Source organism: Manihot esculenta, chromosome 15 (genome assembly GCF_001659605.2).
Source record: "Manihot esculenta cultivar AM560-2 chromosome 15, M.esculenta_v8, whole genome shotgun sequence".
NCBI classification, from domain to species: Eukaryota; Viridiplantae; Streptophyta; class Magnoliopsida; order Malpighiales; family Euphorbiaceae; genus Manihot; species Manihot esculenta.
The window spans coordinates 1652223-1669727 of NC_035175.2; the positions used below are offsets into that span (position 1 = coordinate 1652223).

At 35.7% G+C, this 17505-nt stretch overlaps 4 protein-coding genes across 6 annotated transcripts; all 4 read right to left on the bottom strand.

The window, feature by feature from the left end:
- Window positions 1-52: 52 nt before the first annotated feature.
- On the bottom strand, window positions 53-3841 carry LOC110601385. Its single transcript, XM_043951540.1, has 6 exons — window positions 3140-3841; window positions 2999-3052; window positions 1173-2915; window positions 871-1078; window positions 665-794; window positions 53-557 (listed from the first exon to the last, which is right to left on the bottom strand). Exons 3-6 carry the CDS (start codon window positions 2048-2050, stop codon window positions 295-297), a joined length of 1479 nt encoding a protein of 492 aa, XP_043807475.1. The 5' UTR covers window positions 2051-2915; window positions 2999-3052; window positions 3140-3841; the 3' UTR covers window positions 53-294.
- A 1547-nt stretch (window positions 3842-5388) lies between these two features.
- On the bottom strand, window positions 5389-9839 carry LOC110601384 (putative E3 ubiquitin-protein ligase RF298). Its single transcript, XM_021738495.2, has 4 exons — window positions 9634-9839; window positions 9330-9373; window positions 6960-9096; window positions 5389-5999 (listed from the first exon to the last, which is right to left on the bottom strand). The coding sequence occupies exons 3-4, from the start codon at window positions 9087-9089 to the stop codon at window positions 5472-5474; spliced, it is 2658 nt and encodes an 885-aa protein (XP_021594187.1). The 5' UTR covers window positions 9090-9096; window positions 9330-9373; window positions 9634-9839; the 3' UTR covers window positions 5389-5471.
- A 1183-nt stretch (window positions 9840-11022) lies between these two features.
- LOC110600834 (peptide methionine sulfoxide reductase B5) lies at window positions 11023-12750 on the bottom strand. Its single transcript, XM_021737726.2, has 3 exons — window positions 12447-12750; window positions 11549-11705; window positions 11023-11443 (listed from the first exon to the last, which is right to left on the bottom strand). The coding sequence occupies exons 1-3, from the start codon at window positions 12530-12532 to the stop codon at window positions 11294-11296; spliced, it is 393 nt and encodes a 130-aa protein (XP_021593418.1). The 5' UTR covers window positions 12533-12750; the 3' UTR covers window positions 11023-11293.
- A 359-nt stretch (window positions 12751-13109) lies between these two features.
- On the bottom strand, window positions 13110-17339 carry LOC110600715 (probable protein phosphatase 2C 35). Of its 3 annotated transcripts, none has more exons than XR_002485718.2 (4): window positions 14915-17316; window positions 14523-14654; window positions 13887-14089; window positions 13110-13663 (listed from the first exon to the last, which is right to left on the bottom strand). XR_002485718.2 is itself a non-coding variant. In XM_021737556.2 (4 exons), the coding sequence occupies exons 1-4, from the start codon at window positions 15824-15826 to the stop codon at window positions 13652-13654; spliced, it is 1263 nt and encodes a 420-aa protein (XP_021593248.1). In that variant the 5' UTR covers window positions 15827-17304; the 3' UTR covers window positions 13110-13651. The 3 variants fall into 3 exon arrangements, 2 of the variants coding, with proteins under 2 accessions (XP_021593248.1, XP_043807195.1); XM_021737556.2 differs by having other exon boundaries at window positions 13887-14093; window positions 14915-17304; XM_043951260.1 differs by lacking the exon at window positions 14523-14654 and having other exon boundaries at window positions 13887-14093; window positions 14915-17339.
- Between the last annotated feature and the right edge of the window lie 166 nt (window positions 17340-17505).

A 17505-nucleotide genomic window follows, 5' to 3' on the forward strand; every position in this document is an offset into this window, starting at 1 on the left:
CTGACAACCAATTTAAAACTGTTTTAGGCATCTCAAGAAATGGGAAAAACACTTTTTCCTTAAAACTATTACAGAATTACTTCATAGAGCAATATCGATTTGTGGGAATTGCAAGATTACAGGTGACTTGGACAGCAACAAAAATCTAAAGAAGTTATTCCTATTAAGTTGCTATGGATCTATATGAGGTACAACTTACTCTGTCAAAAAAGTATGATGATTTATAAATAATCATTAACAAAGGGAGAGTGGAGACGATGGCAATTAAAAAGAAAATTTTCTAAGAAGAAAATCTCAGGTGTTCAACTTCCAGATACCCTTAGAAGGCCAAGGATTTGTTATCTTAACAACTTTCTGCTTTGCTTTCTGGGTTTGTCTAACTGCACTCTCTTGATGACTATTGCTTCCTTTCACAATTTCAGCTTTAACTATGTGGTGATCAGAGGTACCTTTGGATGAAATCACCGAGTATGATCCTGGAATGAACTTGTATGGCGAGTCTTGAGATGCCAAAAGATAATCCACTCGTGTGCCATACTTGCACGTTCCTTGAACATCTAATTTACCAAAATCCACAATCAAGCTTGAGTGCTTGACAGCTCAAAGGGGAATATAAAAACATGATAAATAGTAGCAGACAAAGAAGCTAAGGTTGTTTGCTTACTTTGGCCTTTGGCGATGATTACTACTGGTTCACATTCCCCTGCAAAGTCCTTTGCATCTATGTACTCTTTTCCTTTTAGAAAGTTGGTTACTTCGATTTTTGGCCTTGGCTTCCCAATGTCCTCATAGTACTGCAGGATTAGTTGATCAGAAGGCCGGAAGGGTATCGAAGGAAAATTTTCAAGGCACGGTTGCCAAAGATTTTACCTTGACAATGTCCATCCATCTCTCTGGAGAGTAATCTGATCCAGTGAGAGAGTTGAGACCTCCTGCTAATATGTGGGGAGAGTTGCTTGATTGTATCATTGCATTTATCTGCTTCATTCTCCAATTTTCATCCAAATGGTCAAGTTGTGTGCAGTAAAAGTCTACTTCTCCTGCCAATGGAACGCTAATTGTGGCCTTCAGCACATTCCTGCATTACACATGATAAGGTGGTTAAAGATAAATCAGAAATTTCCAAATTGAAAATGATTTACATGTTTAGTGAGTATAAGCAGAATAAGTACCTGAAATCTTCATCATTGGCAATCTTCTGAACTCTCCACTTCTTAATTGGCCACTTAGATAAAATGGCATTGCCATATTCTGGTGCCCAGCTCTCAGCAAAAACATATTTCATCCCTAAGGAAGCAGCCAAATCAGACAAGGGTCTCATAGCTTTCTCTTCCTCTGCCTTGACATCTTGCAGGGCTAAAATATCAGCATCCACTTCCCTAAGCACTTCCAATATGCTTCTGCTGCTTTTCAAGTTCTCTTCACCTGTAAACTGAGTCAAGAACTTGGCAGGCAGGCACACCGGAGACCTCAACACTACACTGCTTCTATAATTTCTGCTAGCGATAATATTTGATGATCCCACTCTTTCATCTTCCACAAAGCCAAGTAATTTACCATGTGCTATTGAAATCTCGTTATCAGGAAGATTAATGGAAACCTTCCGTCTTGATATTAGATTCTTCTTTTGCGGGGAGAGTTGCTCCGGACTTCTCAGGCTGGCATGCAACGGAGACTGCTTAAGAATACTCTTGGGATGATAGTTCACAGACTTGGCCCGAGTGTCCACCTCCACTGGATTCTTGAACATCATAAAATCTTCGTCTTCTTGGCCGAAAACTACTGCTTCCTCAGTCTTCGGAACTGCAGGTGCAAGAGAGAACATGGCGACATTGAAAGTGGCAATTCGGATAGGCCTTTCGGAACTCGAATCATCTCGTTTGCGGTTCAGATGAATAGAAGATTTATGGATGCCAGGTTTCCATTTACATCGATCTTTGGGGGTTTTCCCAAACCTTCTGATAATAACTTTAGGTCGTGGACGTTTCCATATGAGCCGCCTTATCCTTGAGCAGAGCTGCCGCAATTTCTCGGTCACTGTACTTAACATGTAAAATGTTAAATATGTTGCTGCAAGAATCAGGATCTTTTGAACCTTTCTCAATATGACAAGAAGCTCAAGGCTTTCTAGTTCTCTCTTATTACACTATAATTTGATGCGAGACTGGCTTCATGTCAACTAACTAGACATTTTAGAAGTAGATGGAAAAGTTGGGGGCCAAAACAAAGATCAATGGTGAAAAGAAAACAGCATGGTAGTGAGAAAGTAGTTAAAGAGACAAAAGTGCTTTCCAACTGCTCCAAGAAGTGGGGTAGAGTTGACAAAACAGCACATCGTCGAGCGCGTTTTCCAACAGCACACAAAAAACAGATCAACTGCTACGGTACTAGTGAATCTAAAATTTCTGAATAATCTAATCTGAAAATGGAACCCACCATGTGTAAGGAGGCATCAAACAGGACTTTCACCAAAGTCTTCAAGACTATAATAACTTGAAAAAAGGGTGTTGCGTATGAATACAACTGAAACAAATTTTCTTTGGTAGGTCTAGATTTGGATATAAACCCCAATGATATTTCATAAAGTGTTGTCTTTGGACGAAAAAATGAAGCAACCATACATAACCATGTTGACTAAAGAAGCAATTACACATAAGAATATTTGTTAAATGCCGGTTCCTTCAAGAGAATTTTTGGCTGTAGTGGGAAATGAAGGCCCAACTGTAAGCGCACCATAATCAGTGGCGAACAGTTAAATGAGTGTGACAAGTGGTTTGGGTTCACACTTCACAGCCAGGCAGACTTGACTCTTCCTTATCTACAAACCCACTGCCATCTTTTAATCCAGGCTTACGCCAGTAGTCGTTGGAGCCATAATTCCATCCTGAAGGGTCTCTAAGTTGAAATTATGGGCACTACACTTAAAAAATTGAATCAATTATTTTTCCCATTTATAATTTATTTTTATTAATTTATGAATTTTATAAAATAAATGTACCATTTTCTCTTCCAGACGGCAACTTGAGGTGCTATTGACCTTGCAATAGGAACCCTGCCAAACAAATTGAATTCAGGAATTTGATCTAATACCTGGCATGCTATTGAATATCTTCTAAATAGACAAACACAAACTGCCAACCTGAATGGAGAACATGAAACATAAATATAATCCAGTCCAGCCTCTGCAAAGAATGCGACAGAAGAAGGCTCCCCGCCATGGTCTCCACATATTCCAATTCCGGTTGTCCATCATATACACACGGCCTTTTCCTGTGGCCATCTTCATGAGTTGGACTACACCTTTCTGATCAAGCACCCACATGCAAAACTAATATCATCGAACAGCTTTATCTATTCTCCTTTTGGTACATGAATTCTGTCGACTTTTAAAATAATCATCATTTCTTCGTCAATAATAAATAAACTTGCAGATGCCTTTGGATAGGCATGTATATATATGGGGATAAATTTGCCAACATCACCTCTACTATAGCCAAACGTCATTTGATTGGAAATAATTATCCTCGTCTTATTCCTTGTGCAGCATTATTTTTTCCGCTACCGGATCTCGAGGAGTATCAGCATTGGCCATAACCTATTGGGCATCATACAGCTAAATGAGCAGAGAGAGTTCCGTCTACAAATAGTAATACAACACAAAATTCTAGATGTTGAGAGGAACATATCACATTTATGCATCTCATTTCATCAGCCAATGTTTCTAAACCACCTATTAGAGCTGGGGGAGATGATGGTTGTTTTCGCCATGTCAATTCCCCTGTGCACCCATTGAGTGAGATCGTTCTCCTTCATTAACCGCCATATCCCCAAATTAACCAAGTTATAGGTTTTTAAAATTTTTAAGACTATTTAATCTTTATAAATTTAATGAAAATAATTATTTTTTTATTTTATTTTTAAAATTATAGTAGGATTGTTAACTGTTTAATCACCCTAAACTATAAAAACTAATAAATGTTATTTTAAAACTATGTTATCGATTTTCAAATTTTGAACCATCCGCTGCAGCATCTCTTAGTTTATAACTCTCTCCAAACATATTTTAACTCTTTTGTTATGTTATTTGGTAAAATACTATTTAAACTCTGCCTAATTTTAATTAATATCGTTTGATTAAAATGATATGTGAGAAAAAATAGATTAAAAAATAAAGAATTTTATTAAAATTCTTTAAAAATTAAAAAGTGAATTTTTAATAATTAAAAAAAATATTTATAATTATAAAAAAATTTAATATGTAAAATTATAAAAATATTTAAAAAATAATTAAAATATAAAATTAATTTCTAAACAATAAAATTTTTATATTAAATTTTATAATAATTTTATAATTTTTGTCACTTTTAAAATTAGTACGTTTCGATTTTTTTTTATAAAAAATTATCATAAATTTTATCGAACGTGCACAATAAAAATTAAATTTAATTTAAATTTATCTGGATCCAAATGAAATATAAAAATAACAATCGAATAATTAATAATTTTGAAAGATAATAATTAACTATATGACTTTTTTATTGTTTTTTTAAACATGCTATAATTTTTATATAGTGAAAAAATATTAGTTAATTTTATTAAATAATGTATTTTCTCTAAATTGTTATTTTGTTTGGTGACGTTGCCCGCAGCTGACTGCGAAGTGAAGTCAAGGGAAGTATGAATTACCCTATTTGCCCTTATTTGTTATCTGCTGACCTTTGGATGGAATGAAAAATAAATTCCATCAGTTTTCGGTTTAGATAAAAAAAATTAATTAAATTAAATTAATATAAATTAAATTAAAATTTTTATTTATTTTAATTTAATTTAAATTTTAATTAAAAAATAAAAAATTAAATTGATTAATAATAATAATATATTATTTTTAATAATATAAAAATTTTACTATAATTCATATTAAAATATAAAAAATACAATAAAAATTTAATTTAATTTTGAATTGAAGCGATTAATTTTTAACTGTTATCCGGCTGCGAGTGAATTATAACGTACAACGTGGCATCTTCTGAAATATACATGTCATCCGTTTCTGAAAAATGCCTGACTGATTGTAAAATATAAATGAATTTTCCCTCTCTCTATAAAGATATATAATCCTCTTAAAGCTGTAATAAAATGGGTATATAACTTTCTGAAATAAGCACCAGAAAAACCTGTAATTAAAAGAAGTTACATACTATCTCCATAATTAAGAAACTTTTATTTATCTTTTAAATGCAATGAAGGAACGTTTTATCCATTACTATTATTATTATTATGAAAAAAAAAGTGTTGGAAGTTTAATCTAGAGAACTGGTGGCAGTACCTCAGCCTTGGACCATTAAATTAAATATTAATGCAACTTATTCTATAAAATAAATAACAATCTTAAGATTGCAATCACAGATGTATTATTACCATAATCATTATGTAGAGCAGTCAAACAGTGAACCCCATGTAATTGATAAAACTTAAGAGCAAGCATAACTTACAAGAATACGACGCCGAATGGGGGTTCTACAAGAAGGGCAATCCTTCATTCCTTGTTTCTGATGTAGTTCATTACATGTTGAGCAAACTACTTGATGGGCACATGGGAGGAAAACTACACACATCTCCTCTGAGAGGCACATCACACATTCTCTCTCCCGTTTCACTCCTCCTGTGTTTAAGTATTTCTCAACATCACCATCCATTACTGAGTAATAAGGCCTCCTCACCTCCTTTGCTGGACTATACTTAACATCTGTTACTCTGCTACCATGGCTTTCATTGATGCCCAGTCGCAGGGCTGCAATTTTTGACGAGTCCGTCTGGGATATTTCTCTTTCAAGCTTCTCAATGTTATCTTTGTACTTCTGCAAATTAGTTTCAGCTTTCAATTTAATTGTATCCTCCTCAGATTTAGTTGATGCCTCTATTTGTTCCCTTTCTTTTCTTATTGAACTGGCCTGCAAAACTAGTTCTTCCTTCGCCTTCTCTTCTTGTTGCCATCTAGCCTGTAATACGATCAAAGTAATGACTACTAGAGATATGAACTTATTGATGTGAATGTAGGATGTTCGTCCTATTGATAGTTAGCACCAGTAATTTAACTTTTGAGGAACAATTATGATAAACAAACAAACAAACAAAAAAAGATTAAGATATGGTGCAACAGATTAGAATGATACGGTAAACCATAAACATACACACATTTATCAACTGATTTGAAGGTAAAGGCTGGAGAAAAAGGTGTATCTTATCAGCATTTTTCTATAATTTTATTTTAGCAGCACCTAGCAAAGTTGAAATAACAAATAAAGCGTGCAATAGAACTAAAGAAAACTACGATAAATAAAACAGCAACATAATCGTTTTATGCCAAAGAAAAAAAAAAAAAAAGAATGTCTTACCAAAGATAAGCTTACTACATTCACATCACCTCTGAGCCAGTACATACCAATACTGGCAATGAGATGTGCTGCTTTCTTTAGCAGCAGATGCACTTATTCTATATCATACGCACGCGTAATTACCTCCACATGTGTGCTTACCATATCAATTCCTCATTGGGTGGAGGTTTGTATATTGTATGCATGTGCCTATGGCAAAACCACCGTCATATATAGGTCATGAAAACTCGTAATGAAGTTTAATTTAATGTCAAAAAGTGCAACTCTAGAAGTGAACCTACTTGGACAATATCTATCCCTATATCCAAATAATTATGTTTAGAATTTAGAGCAGTGTCGCATCCTGTATAACCAGCTATTTGCAACACATTCTAAGTTACAATGTACAACCAGCTCAATAGAACCTGTTAATGCCCACCATATCCATTGATTGGTCCAATCAACTCATGTTATGTACACCATGTTTCAAACTCAAGTGACTGGTTCAAACATATCCTGCATGGAAGCTCCGACTGAAGAAAGATGGAGCAAAAGGAAATTGGATTTAAATGTTCAGAAGCATACCTCAAGTTGTTCCTTTAGTTGCCTAGCTTGTTCTAAATCCTGTAGTAGTTGCATGACCTTGCATTTTTCAGCTGCAAGTTCTTCCTGTAAAAGGGTTTTCTGCTTCTCCCATGACTGAAACTTCAACTGCGTCTTCTTCTCCCTCTTTGATACTTCTTGACAGTTTGCAGCTGACTCTGCTGCACGCAATTTTGCAGCCTCCATCTCTTGCCTCAGCATAGCATTCTCCACCTCAAGCCTCCGGACAGCAGAATTAGCTCTCTCCACCTGACCACCAGCCTTGCCCAATGCATTTTCCATCTCAGCGAGCTTCTTCATGGTGTTCTCTTCCAGAGTTTGTTTCTCTTTCTTGAGCCATTCAACTTCTTCCTTCTCCTGTCTAAGTGACTTAAGTTCAGCCTTATCCTTACTTAGCCTTCGAGCAGCCTGCATAACTTTCTGGTTTGCCCATTCCGTCCATTCTCGGAGCTGATTTTGCAATTCCCGTACCCTAGGGACCAGCTTCATAATCATCTCATCCTTCTTGTTCCTTGGAATCCATGGTGCCACTGACTTATCATATGGTATACCAGCAAAACTGCAATTAGATGCCTCAGCATTACAATTAGCAGAGATTGGAGCACAGTTGCCTTTTGAAGGCAATGAAAGTGATAGCTCAATATCAGTAGCTGCCAATGCAGGTGGAGTATTGAGTGTAGGTAATGCAGATGGGATGTTGACCATGGATAGTGTAGATGGGACATCAGTCTCTGACAAAGAAGTCACAATAGAAGTTCCTAAATTAGATGCTGCTGGGGGAGAGCATCCAGGATTATTTGAAAGATTCTGGCCTCCTTTGTCTTGAGGCACATCAACTCCCATTACCTTACTCAATCTTAAAGAAGCATCATTTATTTTTAGGGCAGAATCTGAAACTGATTTTGCTTTCTTATCCAAAATCAAATTACTCAATTTCCCTGTTCTTGATCCTTTAGGCCCATATGTTCTGTGGCCCTTGTCCAAATGAAGTGACTTCTGTCGAAGTATGTATTCCCTCTTGCTGCTATTGGAATGAACCTTTCTACTGACTGTAAACTTTTCTTCAAACACAGGAGGTTGAGAAGTTCCTGCAATGTTGAAAGATTTATCTGCAGGATCACATGTAGAATTCAATTGATTTTTGTCTGAGACTAGTTCACTAAGAACACCAGAGTTGCTTGTTTTAGTTGTGTTGGGAACTCCTGTCATATTGTTGGGTGCCTCAGATTCAGAACTAGGAGAACAAGGAACAGAAGGTTCAAATTTGCAAGGATTTGGAAGATTCAATTCAGAATATTTGCCTTCTTTTTTCATCTGGGGTTGGATAGAAGGAGCGGAAGCCCCATCAGCAGCAAAACCAGTCAAGGATTCACCATCCACTGCACAAGCAAGAGAAACATTCATATCACAAATCAATAAGCACCACATTGCATCCCCAGTGCTAAAGAAAGGCCTAACTTCTCGAAGTACACAAACCAATTCCGCCAATATGTACTTCTCCAGCTGTTGTAAATCCTCAAAACATTGCCCCCTTGAAGGATCAATATCTTGACCATTCCTAAGAAATGTTAAAGTATTATCCACAATATTTGACAAGGTGTCTTTACACCCATAACAAAGACCGGACCTCAAAACAGCCTTTGTAGCAACTTCTTCAGTATAACCGAAAGCAACAATCTTTTTAATGGCACTCTTAAAGATTGCATCCAAATTGCCTAACACAAGTTCTTCTAGCTGGGATTCTGTAAGATCACTCCAATCAGCATCATGGGATTCTTCTGATTCTAATTCCTCTTTAGACCGGCTTGTTCCAACCTCCAACAATCCTACCCGGCTTGTTCCAACCTTCAACCCATCAGAATTGTCTTGGTTAATGCCACACTGACATGAACTAGATGGCCCATGAACTGGGAGAGCTTCAAATTTCTCAGCAGAGAATTCATAACCAGAGCAGTCATTCTGAGGTGAAGGCATAACCTTGCTGGGATCACCCAAAGGTGGATCAGCCCTGAATTTTCTCTTATTTCTGCTTCCATTTTCTTGGACCGGATGCAGTGGTGACACTTGACTGCTACAGTTACTAATACTGGCTATAGCAACCATTGATGCCATTTTTCAGCTGCATAAAGTTGAAATATTTCAATTCAATTGTTGAACTCATTGATCATTCATATGTGAATCCTCAATATACCACTAATTAAATGCATCAAAAAGAAATAAAGTAACAATAAACTTTAAAAATTCAATACCAAACCCAACGCATTAGATCTTCTACTCGAACGGATTCATATTTAACCATAAAAAATGCAGAAATTCATCTTTGCATTAGATAGCGGCGAGAAAACAAATTACCTTTTTATCTCCCTATCAACCTTAACGAATCAAAAATCAAATTTCTGCATCAAAAATCGCAAAATCAATCAATAAACCAAGTGCCAGGTACGAAAAATTAATAAAGATGGATTAAAACATACCCAGTTCAACAAACACAACATTTCTAAATCGACTATATCGAATTCTAAAATCAGGAATTATTCCATATATATATATATAAAAAACCCAGAAATGAGACAATACACTGATTATAATATTGAAGATCCACAAAGCAAGTATGAGAAATTGAGATGTATAATTATAATCAACGATCCAGACGTACCGGATTTCGCAGCTTATTGTTTGAGCAAAAACAAAGGTATGCAAGAACAATCTAAGAAAATTGAAGGAAAAAAAGAATACAGAACATATATGGCTCTTTTTGGAATTGTTATTGAATTCCTTTTTTATTTTTCCCTGCTGGTAGAGGTAGCAGTGAACGCCCCCTCAGTCTCTGTATATATGGTGGGGTGGCCTTCGATGAATTTTATGATTTCTTGTTACTCCTTTACTATTACATCTTAGCCGAACTAAGTGCCCTCGTTTACGTCTATTTCCTATTCTAAATTAACCAGTCTCAGAGAAAAATAACTAAATTAAATAAATAAAAATATGACAATTATATCTAATAAAGAATAATATTATTTATTCGTTTCTTTAAATTTTCATAATTTTTTTATGAAGTTATAATTATTATAGTTTTTCTATCTGATATTAACCTTTTAGTGAAAGCTTTTATCATATTTATGTTTTTTATTTATTGAGAATTAGAGACTTAAATATATTCCATAAATAATATACTTTTAATCATTTAAAAAAATTAGAGCAAATAATTGCTAGAAAATATAATTGTTTCAAAATTTATGATATTTTAAATTTAAGAGATGAATTTTATTATAAATATTATTTAAAAATAATTAATTAAAATAATTTGTAATAAAAAAATTAAATGAATTATTTTAAAAGTTGGAGCTAGAATGACAAAACATATATATATATATATATGGATCTCGAGATTTATATTATGATATTTGATTTTAATCTCACTTCTATATGGCGAAAAAAATAATTATTTTAAAAAATAAAAAAAAAATAATATTTTGTTTGGTCATGTATTTAAAGTTGGAAGAAAAACAAAATAGGACGTGTGTTTTGAAGTTTATTAAGTATAGACTATATATTAAATCGATTTAGTAATTTAATTTTTTTTTACATATAAAAATTAGTTGAAAATATTTTGAATTATAAATATTTAAAATAATATTTTCATCATTCAGTGCTGACATGGCTGTGAGAAATAGAATAGCCGCACCGACATTAAACTTACGGGAAATTCAACATTTGAACAGAAAATAATAATAATTAATAAATTTCCCACTTTCTAACGTTGTTGATCGCTTCCACGGCCCAATCAATTGCATTTCCATCGCAACAATAGCAGCCAGCACTTCAAGCGAGCGACGGAGAATGGTCGCTTTGAATGTTGCTGTTGCTTGATGGAATGACCCCTCTATCAAGTAGGGTTTGGTCTGTGCAGCTGTTGGCACTCTTTCTTGGATATAGCATTTTTGTTGACCCTTGTTTTTATATAGCTCCGTGTCACCTATGAGCTTGAATATTGGGCTTCTAGGCCTAGTCCCGTGCTATTTTCCGCCATTAATGCAATTCCATCTTTGGAGGAATAAAAAGAGAACTATGAAATTACCACAGGAGAAAAACGAGATTGGACAATATTACAAGTACGAAAATTCCATGGAAGAGAAGACAAGGAAATCCATCTAAAATTTTACCATAGACACTATTAGAGTTTATTATTCATCCTTGTCATTTGGAAGCTATTGCTCATAGCAGGTGGTAGCTACTTGAATAACTGGTAAGAACAGGAGTCTTCTTTTTCCTTTTTCCTTTCATCATGACTGCCTTCATTATCTTCAAATAGAGAATTAATTTGGTGGAATAAACTTGATTGAGATGCTGTTGACACAATGACGTTCATCTGTAGGAGTCTTGTACCCTTCACCTTTGAAAACATGACCCAAGTGCCCCCCACAAGCTGCACATGTGATCTCAGTTCTTCTCCCATCTGCGTCTGGCTGAAATCCATTGTTTCCATTTTTCAAAATTCAATCAAAGATGCAAATAATTAGTCAAGACATTAAGGTTTAAGTAAGATTTAAAAAAAAGAGAGCAGAACTCACAGAGCGATTTATGGCTCCAGGAAGACCTTCATAGAAAGCAGGCCAACCACAGCCAGAGTCAAATTTGGTAACTGATTTGTAAAGTGGCGTCCCACAACCAGCACAATTGTAAACTCCTTCACCAAAGAATTTATCATATTCTCCTGTGAATTTCAGCCTGTGTCATGTCATCAACACAGGCACAATGAGAGAGACACATCTTAAAGGTCAGCGACAGGCTGCCATGAGAATCTTAGCACAACATAATTATGAAACAAACATTTAAATCCAGACTCATTGCTAGCATACATTCAAGAGAATAACTAAAAGCAGATACATGAAAATAAAAGTATATGACCATGAGAAGAGCCAGTCATGACACAGAAAATGACAGAAGCAAATAGTTAAATTCCTTCAAATTTTAGTTTGTTATAGTGAACAACTAAAGTTTGGAACAAATCAAGAAACTTTTCATCGCACAATTGTTTGGTTATTCCAAGTTTCAAGCAAAGACCAAGAGTAGAATTACAGTACAAGCAAAAAATTTCCGGAACACAAAAAGTTGAAGTGAACAAATAAGCTTTTAGATATACAAGAGAAATGAAACAATTCACTAAAAAACGCCGTCACTTCTTCTGTTGTAAACGGATTCGGGAAGCATAATTATTTTCACATGCAAACTGAACTGAAGTAGAATCACAGCAATACCCGAAAAATCAAGAATCTCAACGCTTGGCCATAGCTAGATTTGACCACTTGGACAAATTCAAATAAGATCGAATGGCAATTCCAATAATCTAAAAAGCTAGTAAGACAACTGAAATAGAAGAGTTGAAAATAATCAAACATTAACAGACTAATTGATTTGATATGAAATGATAATATAATGGAGGAGGATAGAGGAAAATTTAGGATTTACTCGGTTCCTTTCTCCCGGAGAACACGAAACTGCTCGGGGGACAGAATAGCCCGCCACTCTTCCTCCGTCTTCTGAATCAAAGCCATTGCCAAGTATGAATGATTCTCTTCCCTTCAGAGAGACTTGAGTTGATCACTCGACTCGACCGAGCCCAGATGTTTAAATATCTGCACCCTAAAATAGGCTAGCAGGGATTCGTGGAATGTATGAAGACGGAATACAGGGCAAATGCAGATGTTCACTCCCTGTACTTGTGGGAAATGCACATCCCCCCTTACAGTATTTACAGTCGATTACCAAGTTTGACAAATTTTGGTAGGATTTTTTTTTTTGTCGAAAATAGGAAATTATTGGGATTTGGACACGTATTATATTTTAAATAATATCCAATGAAATACAAACAATTTTAAAAATAAAAGAAATATATATATATATATATAAACTAAATGAATTTAAATAATGATAAGAAAATATAAGATATATATAAATAATTTATAATAAATTAGTATTACGATTTGAATATTAAAATTATAAATAAATGCAATTAAAATTTAAAGCAAATTACTCTCGGGGATACGTGTGAGTTCAATCTGTTTGCTAGTACCATTATGCTTAGGATAAATGAATAAATTAATATAAGCATCAAGTAAATATAATCAAACATGAAAAAAAGATCTATTTTAAAATAGATAATCCATTTATTTTTCACTTGTTAAGTGAATCAATGCCTTGCTGGCTGCTGCTACTAGGATCAGGCATGATTCTCTGAACAAAGCATTGATGACAAGAGATGCCAAATATCAGGAATAATATATTACCCTATTAATAGAGATAAAGAAGACTAGAGGAAGGAGGGAGGGAGGATCATAACCGGCAGCAGATATCAAAGCAAACAACTTTATGATATTTTTTCTTCCTGAATACAATGTGAATGAGAAACTATAATATAGCTTACGCAAATTTACAATTATCATTTCCCAGCCTCCAGGAATCTCCCTCCAACTTTGCTACCCAAGTCCCCCGTCTTTGGATCTACCAGCTGCTCGGTATGACAGCACAAAGGAGAAGTATTCTGTTCTCCTCAAGCCATTTTGTTGGTTATTGGCAGTGTTTCAGCAACATTGCTCAGAAACCATGGCTTGCGTGAAGATCTTCGGTTCAGTATATCTTGTATGCGGAACAAACTCAGTTTCAATCCAGGATCATTAACCCCCATCCTGATACAAGCCAAAGCCAAAAGCAAGTCAAATCATAAACCAAGAAATGACTGCATTCTTTAAATCACATCGGGATGCAATCAGGAAACAAGTATCTAAAAGAAAGAGTTCACTGGGTGCAAAACTACAGAAAATGAAACACAGATTCTGATGCAGCAAAGGAAAAGGAATTGCTCAGCAACAATGTAGAGGTAGCAAAGTTAAGACTGCCAAGAAGACCCACCAATTCCAGGGATCTCTGATGAGATGGAGATGGAACAACAATAGCTGCACTTCGGCTAGCTGAAAGTTGCTGATCTGACAATTCACTCCTCATTGAACGGTAAATCTCAGACCCAGAGGCAATAGAAAATTCAGAATTCTCTTTTCTCCTTGAACTCATTGGGTTCCCATTGACTTCAACAGTCGCATCCATAGCATCAACACCTGGCTATTGATTAGAACTAAAATTAGAAATGACAAGCAACCAACGGCCCCTTAAACATATGTGGCAGGAGCAGAGTGCAGGCATAATTACTAAATATATTCTCTTCATTTTCTTCCAAGTTATGGATTCAATTAAGCTCACTAAATGCCAAACAAAATTTAACTAAATGCCAAACAAAATTTAACTAAACGCCAAACCCCATGGGTGCTACCTTCCTTGGGTTTCAAAATAAAATCAAGATAAAAGAAAAAAGTATATATTAAACTGTTGACGTTAGAAAGTGTTACATTTTTACACAGTGTAGCAATTTTTGGGAGCTTTTGAAATAAAACACTTAACTTGAAACAGGCAGAAATTATGGCATCAAACTTAACCATTGGAAAAGGTAATTAAGAAGCAACAGAGGGACAAGATGGTCTTCTTAATACTTACATAAGATGGGTTTTTAATCTGTACAATAATAATTGTAATATCATCTGTCCGACTTTCATGCTCCAGCCATAGTTTATATGACTCTCCCGCAATGGCTGCACATGCATCTCGGGGATCGGCATATCTTGCTGCCTATAGAGAGAGAGAGAGAAAAGGCATTTCTAAGGGACGGAACAACAGGGGCAAGAGGAGTGGTAAAAAAAAGGGGGAAAATTGATATGACAGTTGGCAACCATGAAATTCCGGAAAAAGAATAGTAGTTAGATCAGAACTGCTATAAAGTAAAAAGAGCAAGCAATATAGTTTTACTATATCAACACATTTGAGAATCAAATGGTGTCACAGTAATAATATACCGAGAAAAGAAGCGCACTATGGTCATAAATGCATACCATATCAACAACAGCTTGGCTTGAGAGGAACTCAAAAACTCCATCACTTGCAACCACGAAGAACAAATGATTGGGCATGAGCTGAACAATGGAAACCTCTGGATCAACAATAACGCCAATCGTCTCAGCTGTACTATCCCCTACACTTCTCGTAAATGCAGTCCCCGGATACATCCCATTCTGCACCCACAACCTTGGAGGATCTCCCCCTTGACTTTCCTCATCATCCCATAACTGTATATCAGGATCCTTGTACCCTTCCACTTGATCAACACTCAGAACTCTAGCCCCACATAATTTGACTCTGTCGTACTCATCTTTCCTAAATGGGGTTTGATCATTAGACAAATCTTCAGCTATAATTCTATTCCCATTTTTAACAGCAATTACTGCTCTGGAATCACCCACATTGGCAACATAAATCTTATCTCCAATAACAAGAACAGTTATAGCAGTGGTACCACTCATTGTATCATCAATTTTACTACTATGTAACTCAGAATTCATCCTTAAAAATGCAGAACTATAAGCTTTAACAGGGTCATTCAACAACGAGGGATCATCTGCTAATATCTCCACTAACCTATCCTTAACGAAATTTGAACATTCAGCACCATATACACCATGGCCATCAAATACACCAAAAAAATGCATATTAGGGTTACCTTGAATTTGAGTTCTAATGCAGAAACTGTCTTGGTTTTCCTTGTCTGGTGAGTCTGGGTAGTAACCTCGCTGAGTCAGAACAGAGTACTGCAACTTTAAGTTATGGGACGGGACAGGAATAATCTCCAGTGATCTCTGAGTGAGTATGTGTTTATTACCAACATGTTCCGCTTCATGGTAGTCCTTTGAATCACCATCTGTTGATGACGGGTAGCGGCTACAACACTTGCCGTGGACACAGCCCATATTTTTGGTAGGCAATCGAGGGGTAAAAAAGAGAAAATTTTCGAACTTCAGACTTGCTGTTTGCTGAATGCCCTAAAGAAACACGAACCTATCTGGATTTGGATCTTAAAATAGCAGAGATGAAGTTATGATGGAAGTGGTCGACTGGGCTTTCCTCTAAATTCGACAATGAAGCTCCGGCAAGAGTAATTTTGAGGCGAATTCATGTAGAGAAGGGCCAAGAGGGAAGAACGAACAAACAAACCCTAGGAGCCAAATAACCCAAAAACTCACTTCTAAAGAGAAAATTTGCTTATAAAATAATGATGATCTACATCTGGGTTACACCCAAGAAAACATTCTCTATGGAAATCATTCACAGATTAGAATATCCTGCACAGAAGAAACGAATTCTTTTTCCCTCAATAAAACTAAAGAAAAGTAAAGCTACAGAGAAGCAAAAGTGAGTAGCATTTTAGCCGCAGAGAAACGTCGGGGATCTGCTGCTTTCATGAGGTTTGGAAAGAAAAAGAAATGCAGGCATTCTGGTTACCAGATCAGGGCTCAAGAAGAAGAAGAAAGGAAGTAGCAATGTAAAGACTGAAGTAAATGAAAGCCACAAGAAAGTAAAGAATATGACAATGAGGGGTTTGATGATGACGCAAATGAAGGTATTCCTTTCAACAGAAAGCGAAACAGAGAGATTCGATGTGCGCATGGGTGGATTTTGTTTGTACAGAGACAAGAGCCCGTCTTCCAAGAAAACAACACAGAGACACGGAGGAGCCAAGTGAGTGAGGGAGGGAGAGAGAGAGGGAGAGAGAGAGTATTGCCAAAGACCAAGACCATGCATTAATCTCTCTAAAGATTTTGGCTTTCTTCTTTTGCGTGTGCCAGGGAACAAGACCAGACACAAGTCGATCGCTTCATTTTTCTTCCATTTTTATATAGTTTCTTCTTTGGATTGCATAAAATTAAATAAACTTCCTGCCCTTTTTTTAATGAAATTTCCTCCCCTGCGTTTTTACAAAGTTACATTAAAAGTTCAACATTTATACTGTTACATATTACCATTATCAATATGTAAAAATATAAAGGACATCAAGGGCTCAATTCGCCTGGGGATGCGCCTTTCATATGAAATCTACTTCGATCGCTCTTGGCTCATTTCAGACTGGTAGCTGGATGAAGATGACATGAACGTGGGCTTTTCTTTTCCTTATTCTTCAGTTGGAACTAGTCAAATTGAGCTCTATTGTGGACATGCCTTGTTTTATCCGGACTCTGGTCTGGTGCCTTTTCCTCCATCAGCTCTATTCTGTTGTTTTTCAGGTTTGTGCTGCTTGCTTTGTTATCTTTCCCAAGCATTAGCTAGAAATTAGATGAATGGGATAATAGTCTTTGTTCCGGCCGATGACGAACTGATGGTGCTCTTTAAATGGTTTGGCGGAGGGGTTATCTTGATTTACTACTTGTACTCTTTGAGATGAACTTATAAATAATTTAAAACCTTCCAAACAAAACATTCAACACAAACAAGTAGCATACTTTAAAAACCCTTTCCTTATTTTGCAAAACTTGATCGCATACATATCTGTAGTTTTATTTAGAACCTTTATATTTTGAGCCTTAAAACTAATCATTAATTATAAATTAAAAATCTTTATCTTTTGACTAAAAAGAAACCTTTCTCCTACTCT